Raw genomic sequence first — 13,036 nt, forward strand, 5'->3', positions numbered from 1 at the left:
TGTGAGTATCAATGTCCTCAGACCAGAGTTGCCAGATTTTCCTAGAACTGCAGTTACTTCCTAATGTGGGTGATGGGAATCTTGCAGGTCCTCTGGAAGAACAGTATATTCTCTTAACCAATGAGCAATTTCTCTAGCTCATTAGTTTCTTTTAATATGCAGTATAAGTTCTCAGTATAATTGTTTTGTGTGTCTCAAAGTATGTTTTATTATACTGTACATCAACTTTCGTCATTTCCATGGTTTGTAGAGAAACATTTTTAAGTGTGCAAGTAGTACAGTTTATTAAGTTTGCCCCACACTTTGTCTATGGCCGAGGGTAACCTTGAACTTCTGATCCTCCTACCACTGCTACCTGGTTTATGTGGTGCTGAGGATTGGACCCATGCCTTTGTGAATGCTGGGCAAGCACTCTGCCAACTAACTACATCCCCAGGCCTGGTTTTTAAATTTTTGTTGTAAATCTACTTGGAATTTCTGTTGCTTCAATAAATAACCTAAAATCAAGTGAGTTAATAATATATGTAAACCTGGCAAATGACTATATTACATCTATTTAACACCCTGTATAGAAAATGAAATTCTAACTAACTCACCATGAAAACCACCCTAACTAGATCATCAGCTAGGTTTGTTTCTGAGCTGTGGTCCAGACTGCCATTATTTAGCATGGGAATCCCTAGAGCAGGTTAACCTGTGGTCCCAGCATATGAAAGGCAGTTCAGGCTGATGTGGGGCTAAATAGCACTTGTCTCATGGTATAGTTAGTGTAAAATAGTATGTGTGGAAGCTTCTCAGGGATCATGAGTGGCCAAGTTTATTCATGTACTTTACAAGCTTCTCAACCTCTGTAGCTGTCAAGTTAATTACAAGTCTTCATGTACGTGCACCATTGCTTCTCTTTCCCTGGAGACCTCCCACAAGGTCCTGAGGATGCAAAGATGAGCAAAGCTGGATTTCTGCCCTTACTAAGTCTTTGCTAAACAGTCCTTTGTAGTGTTTGGAAATTTTGCTGTGTGTTTGGGGGGGAGGGGGGGCGGAGGGGGGTGTTTGTTTGGTTTTGGTTGATTTTGGGGGGGATCACCCACCCCTGTGGAAGGGATTGAACTCGGGGCCATGTGTGCTAGGCAAACAACTACCGGTGAATTAGAGCTTCAGTACTTTAAATGATCCTAATATGGAACAGTGACAAGGTACTTTTGATAGGCTTTGCTCTCCAAAGAAAAAATACAGAGAACAAAAGGGGATTAATGTCTCCTTTCATTCTCGATCATCAGTTTTTCCATAAAACTTATCGCCACCTAGTAGTATATTTTTTGTTTATTGTCTATCACTTCCAACTAGGAAGTACATAACCCAAGTACACTAGACATTTTGTTTCACTCTCAGCAACTGTAAAGTTCTAGCACAGGCAGGTATGTGGCACTGAAATACTGAATGAGAAAAGTGCATATTCCCAAAGATGGGGACACAGAGCTAGTGTCTGTCCAGCAGCTGTCCTCCAAAGATCCCTTTCACACTGTTGGAAGGTGGTGGGAGTTTTAGAAGTGGGGACCTAGTCAGGGTGTGCTCTTAAAGGGGACGTTTGGACTGGGACTCCTCCAGCTTCTTGCTTCCCAGTAATCATTATGTGAGCAGCTTTGGGTGACAACCACAGGCTTCCCACCATGATGCTCTTCCTGGCCAAGGTTCCAAAAACAACAAAGCCGTGGGCTGAAATTTGTGAAATCATGATCCAAGATATTCTTTTCTCAAATACAACATGATGTATTAAGCTGAGTGCAGGCACCGTATGACCACTGGCTAGACAGTTTCAGTCTTTGACTCAGACAAGAAATAAGTAAATAGTGGTTTAAAACCTGAGTAACAGCCTGGCAGTGGTGGCGTACACGTTTAATCCCAGGCAGAGGGAAGTAGGTCTTTATGAGTTCAATCCCTGTTTGGTTTACAAATCGAGTTCCAGGGCAGTCAGAGCTGTTACACAGAGAAACCCTGTCTCGAGAAAAAAACCAAAAAGCTGAGTAACAACCGCCATTGGGAGAACCTGGAGTTGACTGGGAAGTGAAGGGAGGTTTAGCATAGGTCTCCTAGGTACATAAAAAGCCGTGATAGTAAACAAAGTAAGGCCTCTGGCCTCAGGACTGTAAGAGTGAGATAGGACTTGAAGGATCAGTGCTCAATACAGTCTTGGACCGAGCGTGTAGCTGATGGTAAGAGCATTTACTTTATGGGACTGCTCTCCAGCGCCACACAAGGAAGTTGACCCTCTGAACCAGCATGTAGACTGGACACATGAACAAGTTTCTTTAAAGAAATACTTGAAGGAAGCCCTCCAAGAAGTAATTTACTATGTGGCATCTCCATGAGTTGTAGAATCCAGTCCAGAACGTGGGCAGTCTCACCCGGTTGGGCTCCAGCCCTCTGCTCCTGAACTGGATCTTAAAAACCGACAATTTCGCCGGGCGGTGGTGGCGCACGCCTTTAATCCCAGCACTCGGGAGGCAGAGCCAGGCGGATCTCCGTGAGTTCGAGGCCAGCCTGGGCTACCAAGTGAGTTCCAGGAAAGGCGCAAAGCTACACAGAGAAACCCTGTCTCGAAAAACCAAAAAAACAAAACAAAACAAAACAAAACAAACAAAAAAAACCCCTGACGATCTCTGTGTGCCCCTTATGAATCCGACGCCCGCTTCCTCCAGCCGCCTTTTTCATCGGGAGTAGGAGTGACAGCCACTAGGTAAACAAATTTCTTGCCGCGAGACCCTAAGAAGACCGGCTTCCGACGCCAGCTCTTGGACCCACACGCTCGCGACTCGCGGTCTCCTAGCAACCGCCAACTTCCTCCTCCGCCCGGCCAACCTCGAGATCCTCTTCCGGGGCAGAGGTCGCCCCTCTCCTCCCACCCCCTCGTCTCCTCCAAGATGGCGAGCGGCGGCGGCAGCGGCGGCGGCGGGGTGTCGGTGCCCGCGCTGTGGAGTGAGGTGAACCGTTACGGCCAGAACGGCGACTTCACGCGTGCCCTCAAGACCGTCAACAAGAGTGAGTGTCGCGGCGGCCGGGGCCGTCCGGGGGACGCGCCGCCCGGGCCCCGCGCGCGGCCCCTCGGCTCAGCGCCGTGGGGACCGCCGCGTCCCCCGGCGCAGCCCCCGAGCCCGGCCGGGGACCGGTCCCAGCCCGGCGGCCACCGGCGGACGGCCCGAGCCCGGCTGCTTAGGGCCACGTGGACTTCCCTCCGTGCCCGCGGGATCCGACGCGAGGGGGAGGGGGGCCTTAAAGAGCCCGCGGCGCCCGGAACCGCTTCCAAAGTGCTCTTGATCCCCTATCCTCCTCTGCCGGATTTTTGCGGGGGTGTCCGATGGACTCTTCTTCTTCTTGAGGGAAGTCATCCAGACAGTGTCGTGGAGGAGACGTGTTGACTCGGGCTGGGGCAGGAGTAGGGGGCAGGAGAAGGCACCTTCCTGCCTCCATACGTAACATCATCCATGTTGCAGACAAGGTGCACGTTCTAAAGGGGAGAGGTGTGAATGTCCAGCCTAGCATTTCTTCGTTTCCACGTACAGAGTCTGCCCCGTGGTGTTTAGCCAGAGTGTGTGTGTGTGTATGTGTCCCCGCGTGAGTGCGACATTTGAAATAGCATAGGAAGAAAAGTTTGTGTTTTTACCCCCATAAGTGATCATTTCTAATTGCATTGTCTTCAGTGTGAGATTCCATACGTTGTTATTCTCCACTACATGTCTGTAATGTGGCCGTGCCATATTCTGTTCAGTAGATGCACTTGACGTGTGTTAGGCTTGGTAGTGTAACTGCCAAGCGGTTTAGCTGGGCAAAGCCATAGTTATGTAAAGGGCTTAGCAGTACCATACACTTGGCCACTTTGGGTTTTTTGAGTTACTATGAAGATAGTGATGGTGACCACAGTGCATTGAGGGACATAGCTGTGGATTAGAATGCTTGATTCCCAAACTTACTTGAGTTAAAGGTAGCCCTTAACTGGGCCTCCAACCAGTACATAGTAGCAATGTAACACTCTGCAGCAATACTTGAGTGAGCCAAGAGTGCCACTTCAGCAGTAAATATTAATTTCTAGAAATCCCTTTGACTCCTAAACTGAGAATACAACTCCCGTAGTTGACCAGGAGCAAAGGCAACTATGATCCTAGTCATTTTGACACTGACCTGCATTGAACCTTGACCACCTGAGTTATTTATACGTCTCTTTGATCTCCTTATGGGAAAGGGAAATTTTGAGTATTTCTTTGGAACATTTCCACAAGATAAATGGTGTCTGCGTTGTGCTTTTGGTTTTGCAATGCTGGAAATTGGACTTAGGGCCTCACATTTGTTAGGCAAGCTATATTGCCATTTTTATTTAGTAAAAATGAGGGAAAGGCGTGGATTTAAAAATGACTTTCCTAAAATTGTTCTCTAGTATTGCAGATTAACAAGGATGATGTCACCGCCCTGCACTGTAAAGTTGTTTGCCTTATCCAGAATGGAAGTTTCAAAGAAGCCTTGAATGTCATCAATACTCACACCAAAGTGTTAGCCAAGTAAGTGAACCATTAGTTGTACAGTTATTAGAAATACTTTTGTTAACAGAGTTGTGCAACCTCTCCCATTGTTTTCTTGCACTGGCCACTTACTTTTGACCTCCTTTCTTTTCCCTCTTTTTTTGTTCTCTTTGGTTTTGGTTTTGGTTTTGGTTTTGTCATCGGTCCTTCTAAATTTGGAAGGAGCAGTAGTAACCTTTGTTCTGTTCTGCTGTGCTGTTGGAAGCATTTCGTAGGTTTTTTTGGTTTGGGGTTTTCTGTTTGTTTGTCTGTTTCTTGTTTTTCTGGGTTTTCATTGTTTTGTATTTGCATGTTTGTTTGTTCTGGATCTAAGCCGAGCTAGCCTGGAACACACAATGTAGCCCAAGCTGGTCTCAAACTTACAACCTCCTGTTTGAACCTCCTGATGATGGAGTTACAGGTAAATGCCACAGTCCCCAGCTGTCTTTCTTTTGACCTGCTAAGAAGGAACAAACCGTATAGGAATGCAGGACATAAATGTGAAAAGAGCCAGATATACAACTTACGCTTGTCATCCTGCACTCAGGAAGCTGAGGCAAAAATCTAGTTTGAGGCCATCTTGGGCTGTATACTAAGACCCTGTTTCCAATGGTGGGGTTTGGGGAAGGGGGCAAGTAATAGTTCATGGTGGGAGGAGAGAGGGAGAAAACAGTCGTCTATCTATCAAATAGATATGTAATTTAGAGTATAAAAACATCTAAATCGATAGAAGGCTTTAAGATGATGGGGCAGCCTTAGCTTGACCTCATTTCACAGAGCATGAACTTCCTGAATGGTTACTTTTTTGCATTTGCTTTGATAAATTTTTTCTGAGGGGGAGACTTTTGGTTGAAACTTCAAAATGAACTTTAGATATCATATTAGTGTAGGTGAGCTTTTTAAATCTGGGTATTTAAATGCTGCTTGTTTGCTTGTATCTTTACCAGTTACTTAATTGTAAATACAATATTTTACTTGTAATTATTTTTTTTCTTTGATAATTATTTGGTTCGTGAACCAAAACAGAAGCATCATATAGCTTATTTTATTAGGTAGATTTAAGAAGCTTTTTTCTTTGGAGACAGCGTCTCATGTCTCCCAGACTGGCCTCAAGCTCCTGAGGTAGCTGAGGAAGAGTTTAGGTTTCTGATCTCAACCTGTACTTCCCAGTGCTAAGATAACAGGCATGGACCACCACATCCAGCCATGAAGTGCTGGGCATAGAACCCAGGGCTTTGTATATCCTAGGCAAGAACTCTTACCAACTGAATGTCAAGGTGTACCATTTGAGTATTTGTATTGTCTTTGTATCTAAGGCAGTTGTGTATTTAGCTAGTCCATGATTGACTTCTTTAATACTTGTTTCAAAATACCAGTAGTTTTTTTTTAATATTCATAGAAAGAAGAGTAGATGAGGAAATAGATGTAGTACTTTGTGCCACTTTAAGAGTCTCTGTGATTTGGGAAGCGAGTCACAAGCTTTGCTGTGACTATTGAATAGATTAACATGTATCAGGTGCTTAGAGCAGTGGTTCTCAACCTTCCTAATGCCTCGACCCGACCATTTAATACAGTTCCTCATGTTTGGTGACCCCAACCATAAAGTTATTTTCATTGCTACCTCAGAACTGTAATATTGCTACTGTTATGAATTGTAATACATGTTTTCTGATGGTCTTTGGGGGTTGAAACCTAGAAATTGGGAATCATTGACTTAATGTAATACAGAATGTTATATTATTAGATAATAATCACATGCTGTTTTGTTTTGTTTTTTTTTTTCTTCAGTAACTCTCTCTCCTTTGAGAAGGCATATTGCGAGTACAGGCTGAACAGAATTGAAAATGCCTTGAAGACAATAGAAAGTGCCAACCAGCAGACAGACAAACTAAAGGAGCTTTATGGACAAGTGGTAATTACTGCTTTAAATACCTGTTGACAGTCACCCCAAGTAGGCATGGCCTTCCCCATAACATGGAGCAGGGATGGGGAAATCAGCCCATCCTGAGATGCTCGACAAAGTTAGCCACCAAACCAGTCTTGAGGTTTGAGTGTATTCCATGTTCTTGCTCTTCACTGGAAGAGTTGTGTGTCTAGTATTCTGTAAGCTAAGACTTCTTCAGGGTTATTGTATGAAATGTGACTTCTGGTTAGAACGATAAAGGCCAGTGAGCTATGTACATATGTGAAACAGTATTTCTAGTATTAACTAGTATTCTAGGTTTCTCTCTCTCTCCCTCTCTCTTTTTTTTCCCCTCAAGACAGGGTTTCTCTGTGTAGCTTTGCAGCCTCGAACTCACTCTGTAGCTCAGGCTGGCCTTGAACTCTCAGAGATCCGCCTGCCTCTGCCTCACAAGTGCTGGGATTAAAGGCGTGTGCTACCACCCGGCTAGTATTCTAAGTTTAAAATAGGATGATAATGAAGGATAAGAATTTGGGGGACTTTTTCAGTTTTATATATGTGTGTGTTCTGTTTCCATGTATAGTATGTACACCACATTCTTGCTTTGTGCCCATGGAGGTCAGAAGACAGTATCAGATGCCCAGGAACTGGAGTTACAGAGTGGTTGTGAACAACCATGTAGGTGCTAGGAATTGAACCCGGGTCCTTTGCAAGAACAATGAGTACTCTTAACTGCAGAGCAGTCTCTCCAGCCCCTGAAAATATTCTTAAAGGATTTGAGACAAAATGAAGCCTGATCTGAAAGTGCTCTTAATGATGAGAGGACAGAGATGTAAACTAGGTAATTACAGGGTACGGGAACCAGCCTCTGTACACATAGGGGACTAATAGATCCAGAGTGGCAGCTGTTACTACCTCTTTTGTTTGTTTGTTTGTTGTTTATTTTTTGATTTTTCGAGACAGGGTTTCTCTGTGTAGTTTTGGTGCCTGTCCTGGATCTCTCTCTGTAGACCAGGCTGGCCTCGAACTCACAGAGATCCGCCCAGCTCTGCCTCTCGAGTGCTGGGGTGAAAGGCGTGCACCACTACTGCCCAGCCGTTTATTTTGTTTTAAGGCAGTTTATAGCTCTGGCTGACCTGGGACTTGCTGTGTAGTTCAGACTGGCCTGAACTCCCGGAGATCTTCCTGATTCTGCTTCCTGAATGCTGGAATAAAGGCGTGCACCACCACACCCAGCCCAAGAACAGCTTGACTGAAGCAAGACTTATGTTGTATGAACTTGGTACTACTGTCATTATGTGCCATACCTGATTTCTGAGAAACAGAAAGTACAGGGGTGCATATAGTGAATGTCTAGGAAATTTTAAGTCTTTAGTTAGCATTGAGTTTTTCTTCTGTTTACTGGCACTTAGTAATCATTTTGTGTGAGATCATTACAATTCAGGTAACAACATAGATTTCTATAGAAAGCTTTCCTTTTACAGCCTTTAGGCATTTAACTATGATAAAGAACTTGCTTTTCTAAATGTAGCCACACCTACAAATGTGTATTGTAATAAAGATTCACTGCATGTCATATTTTTAAAAATATTAGCTCAGAAAACTAGTTGAAAATAAAAAGATAAAAGGTAAGCCGTTGGCTTGCTCATATTATGTTTCTATGTTCCTTCCTTACTGGTTCCAGAAAGCATTAGTGTGGTCTAAAACCAAGACTGCGTTAGTCAGCTCTGACCTGTGTGCTCTGGCCCTCAGCTGTACCGCCTGGAGCGCTATGACGAGTGCTTGGCCGTCTATAGAGACCTTGTCCGGAACTCCCAGGACGATTATGACGAGGAAAGGAAAACCAACCTTTCTGCAGTTGTCGCAGCTCAGAGCAATTGGGAAAAAGTGGTTCCGGTGAGTGTCCGTCTGCTTCATACAGCCATGAAAGGATTCCCGTTTAGTGCGTGACTGACGTTTTTCTCTCTGGCAGGAGAACTTGGGTCTCCAGGAAGGCACACATGAGCTCTGTTACAATGCTGCCTGCGCGCTGATAGGGCAAGGCCAGCTGAGCCAGGCCATGAAAACCCTACAGAAGGCTGAAGGTTGGCAGTCTCAAGCTCTCTGTAAATCGGTGTGGGTGTATAACTTTAGACAGTCTCTAAAAATTGATTTCATGTTTGTGAAATGATGAAGTGGAAGTTACTGGGACAGTGAGAATTTTCAGAAGTTTGTCTAGCCTATCTCATTGGCCATCTCAATTTCTGAATTGAGAGAATCAAAGTAGTTTCTAAAGTTTAATTTTGAAGAGCAGGTCTTTGAAGGGTTATTGTAAGTACTAGATGTAAATTAGTTGACCTAACAACCAAACAGTATGTAATAAAATGATTCCTGACCCGGTGAAGGACCAGGGAAAGAGCTCAGCGAGCACTTGCCACTAACCTGATGGCCTGCGCTCAGCCCCCGGTCTCCATGTGGTGGAAGGAGAAGACTGACTGCTGCAGGTTGTCCTCGGACCTCCACATGACATGACATGCAAACACATGCACGTGTGTGCACACACACAGAATAAAACTGATCAGTGTAAATATTTATAGTACCACTCCAGGACATTTTAGGCCGTTTAATGTGTTTCCACATGTGTTTCCTGCTTTGAAGCCTCTAATTTAAAAATGGTGCTGGGGTTACAGCTAGGACACTCGAGGCTAGGGGTTCAGTCTCCAGCTCCAAACAGAAAAGAAAGCAGGGAAGGAGGAGAGGAAGGAGAAGGCGTGGGTGATTTGTAGCCCAATTTCAAATTTGGCTCAATGCCATCTATAGCTCCAGGTCTAGGGGATCTGTCACCCTCTTCAGGCCTCCACAGGCACCAAGCACACACATGGTACACTATCTTATCCAGGAAGTCTGCTTCTAGAATTAAAAAATATATATAGTTAGGTAAGATTCACATGTATGTTTACATAAAGATCAATTGGAGGAATGTTTAGGAGAGCAAGTTTATAAACAACGTGACTTTCTATGTTGTCATGGGAGCTGGGGGTGACTAATGTTGTCAGTAAAGGGCTTGCCTGCAATGAGAATCCATTCCCAGTCCAATCCTCACAGAAAAAGCTGCTGGCAGGGCTGGAGAGATGCTGAGCAGTTAAGAGCACTGGCTGCTCTTCCAGAGGACCGAGGTTTGGTTCCTAGCACCCACGTGGTGCCTCACAAGCATATGTAACTCCAGTTCTAGGGAACCAGATGCCTTCCTCTAACCTCCATGCACACGGATGATGCACACACACGTGCTGGCAAAACACACATCTAAAATTAGAAATTTCCAACAAACACACACCTAGGCCTGAGGATGTATCTCAGCTGGTAGACTGCTTGAAATCTGCTCAGAAATTAGTTTTTGCTCTTTGGAACTGTGAAAAGAATAGGAAGTGCCCAGTGATGCTATTTTAAAACCATTTACCCTTTTTCTCCTATAGATCTTTGTCGCCGTTCATTTTCAGAAGATTCTGTAAGTATTCAATAAAACCAAATTTTATACTTGTGACGAATAGTGGGAAGTTTCACTGCAGTGTGTTGACTTTGTGGGATAGATGATACCGTGCATTTGGTTCTTACCTAATCAGATAGTAATTTTCTTTAGGAACTTGTCTTCAGCAACTCTGAGCATTCTCTGTGATTTGTACTGAGACAAGCGTCTTTTCGCACTTGTTCTTCTTTCCTATAATACTTAGATTTAGCATTTCTCTATCAGAAGCAAATGAAATCATACCCACCCAGCCAGTGTTCCTTCACCGGCGTAGTGCTAGGTTAGTAAAATAGAGTGCTGGGCGCTGGGAGGTGGTGGCTCACCCTGTGAAGTGCTTGCTGTGTGTGCTGAAGAGATGACTGGATTTGCCGGGTTCGTGGGCATGGTGCATTGACGGTGGCCTGCACTTTATCCCAGCCCTCCAGAGGTGCAGCCTGCCCTGAGCAGCAGGTTCCAAGCAAGTGAGAGGCCCTGTCTCAGATAGAAAGTGGTGAGATAGAAAGAGGGTGTAAAAGTTGAAAAGCTGCTCCTGCAGAGGATCCAAACACAGTTCCTAGTACTCAGGTCAGGCGGCTTACAACCACCTGTAATTCTAGTTCCAGGGGATCTGACATCCTCTTCTGGCCTTTGCAATACCCCATAAACACAGTATGTACTCCCACTTTTTCAAGTACCCAAGAAACAGCATTCAAGGTTGTACATGTACACATATGTATATGTGCACACACAAATATGTATACACATGCATAAAGAATATAGCCTCCTAGCTTTGAATATTCATTAGGCATGTTCACCAGCCAGTCCTTCAGCATATCAATTACATTAGCTTAATTTGGGGCATCAATTAAGAAAGCCATCTACATCTATTTTTTTTTTTAGGTCTCGGGGATTGAACCAAAGGCCCTCACAAATGCTAGGAAGTATTCTATAACATGCCACGTCTTTTTTGTTGTTGATTTGTTTTTGTTTTGTTTTGTTTGGGTTTTTTTTCAAGATTTATTTTGCTTTTAATTATGTGTGTAAGGACAGGTGTCCAACAAGTCCAGAAGAGAGCTTTGAATTCCCTGGAGATAGAGTTACAGGCAATTGTGAGCTGCCAGATCGGAATGCTGGGTACTGAACCAGGGCCTCTACAAAGAGCAGTGTGTGCTCTTAACACTGAGCCATCCAGTCTTGAGAAGCATTTTTTTAAATGTCTGTTTTGCAAGAAAACAGTTTTTAAGATTTGAGGAGATGTTATCACAAAGACATTACCTTTTTTATAATACATTTAGTGATCACCGCCTTGCATTCCTGCATCTTTGACCATGTTCGTTCAAGAGCTCCTTTCCACTTTCCTTTCAACAGTTCTCTTTCGTGGCAATTCTGAATCTCAGAGCTGATTCTCGGGGAAGAGTCCTGACCTTACATGACTTCATAAAGGTCGTCTATATTTCAAATGTCTGGATCCCTTGGTAAAACTATGTAGATGTTTCTTTTTCTGCTTAGGATGGGGCTGAGGAAGACCCACAGGCAGAACTGGCCATCATTCATGGTCAAATGGCGTATATCCTGCAGCTTCAGGGTCGCACAGAGGAGGCCCTGCAGCTTTACAATCAGATCATCAAACTGAAGTGAGTTGTTAAAAAAATGAAGTGTCCTTTGGGGGATGAGGCTTTTGTTTGTGGCTGTTTAAAGTGTGCTTGGCATTAACTGTTGCTTGTTCACAGGCCAACAGATGTGGCACTACTTGCTGTAATCGCAAATAACATCATTACCATTAATAAGGTATGAACTCTATGGTTTTTCTACATGTGTGTTTTATGCTGAGAACATATTATTCCAACTTTTTTCTAGGATGTGTTCTTTTTTCCATGACAAACAAATTTAGGTGTAACAAAATCATAATGGAGAGTATTTTAACTCATAATATTGGTGTTTTTGCCCTGTTTATTCAGGTAGTAAAACTTTTTTGTAGTTGTAGGCCTTGGATGTTAATAAAATATTTCCTGTCTATGGTAATAATGAAGACTATCCGTGTGCTAGAAATATAAGTAGTTTGGACCTTTAAGTACATGGGTGTTTTTTTACATTCCTTTTCTGTGTCTAAATTTGGGGGGGGTGGCAGTTATGGGAGACAAGGTCTGGGCAGGTGGTTTGACCTACCCACCTGCCCTCTGTAAACCATTACAGGAGTGTAGGTGTACTAACTTAAGAGTGCTATGTTAATCAAAGTAACTACCATGTGGAGCACTGTTTAAACGGAAAAACAGTTCAACTTGAGGTTTGAAATCCAAGTCAGTAGAAAAAGAGAAGCAACTGTTGATTGGTCATGCTGTTCCTTATCTTCGGTGTGTATGAGGCCATTGCCTGGAAGAGTTAGAACATGGATTCAGATACCAGTTTCTGACCCCAAAGGCTGTCCCTTGTACTTCTCTGTACCTCTCCGTCCTGTGATAGAGGGCTCTAGATGGAGGCTAGTGGAATGACTTAGGTTTCCAAACATTGATGCTGACATTGGGTTGAGCGAAATACATGACTTTGAAATGTTTATCAGGATGAATACTTTTTATCAGACATACAATTGTGGAGAAGAGAGTGTATGAAATACTAAATACACATCTCCACCTAAATATAATTTATACGTCGGTCTTTATTCAGTTCACTTTTTTGTTGTTTTGTTTTGTTTTTGGAGTCAGGGTCTCTACATAGCCCTGGTTGTTCCTGTAACTCACTACATAGACCAGGCTGGGCTAAAACTCACAGAGATCCACCTGCCTCTGCTCCTAAGTGCTGGAATTAAAAGCATACACTATCACATCTGGCTTCACATTAATATTTTTTACTTTTTGTTCGAAATACTAGATGTAATAGGTAGTGTTTATGAAGAAAATTAGGTCCTTAATCATTATAGTTTAAAATCTCACCCTGAAAAGCCAGGCATGGTTGTGCGTGCCTGTAATCTCAGGGTTCAGGAAGCTGAGGCAAGAAAATGAGGAGATCAAGGCCAGCCTGGAGTATATGGTGAGATCCTGTCTCAGGTAGGTGGGGAGACAACCCACCTCATCCTGATACCGAAAATAATTATATTTGGTAAAAAGTCTC

General features: G+C 43.7%; 1 protein-coding gene across 1 annotated transcript in view; it reads left to right on the forward strand.

The window, feature by feature from the left end:
* The first annotated feature begins 2,849 nt into the window (after positions 1 to 2,849).
* Positions 2,850 to 13,036, forward strand: part of Srp72 (signal recognition particle 72) — a 28,788-nt gene continuing 18,601 nt past the window's right edge. The window contains exons 1-8 of the mRNA XM_006997349.4: positions 2,850 to 3,036; positions 4,427 to 4,547; positions 6,336 to 6,459; positions 8,203 to 8,346; positions 8,423 to 8,534; positions 9,903 to 9,934; positions 11,441 to 11,565; positions 11,662 to 11,719. Of these exons, the coding sequence (XP_006997411.1) occupies positions 2,919 to 3,036; positions 4,427 to 4,547; positions 6,336 to 6,459; positions 8,203 to 8,346; positions 8,423 to 8,534; positions 9,903 to 9,934; positions 11,441 to 11,565; positions 11,662 to 11,719 (834 nt within the window). The 5' untranslated portion in view covers positions 2,850 to 2,918. The remainder of the gene's footprint in view (positions 3,037 to 4,426; positions 4,548 to 6,335; positions 6,460 to 8,202; positions 8,347 to 8,422; positions 8,535 to 9,902; positions 9,935 to 11,440; positions 11,566 to 11,661; positions 11,720 to 13,036) is intronic.

The sequence above is a fragment of the Peromyscus maniculatus genome, chromosome 10 (assembly GCF_049852395.1).
Source record: "Peromyscus maniculatus bairdii isolate BWxNUB_F1_BW_parent chromosome 10, HU_Pman_BW_mat_3.1, whole genome shotgun sequence".
Taxonomy (NCBI): Eukaryota; Metazoa; Chordata; class Mammalia; order Rodentia; family Cricetidae; genus Peromyscus; species Peromyscus maniculatus.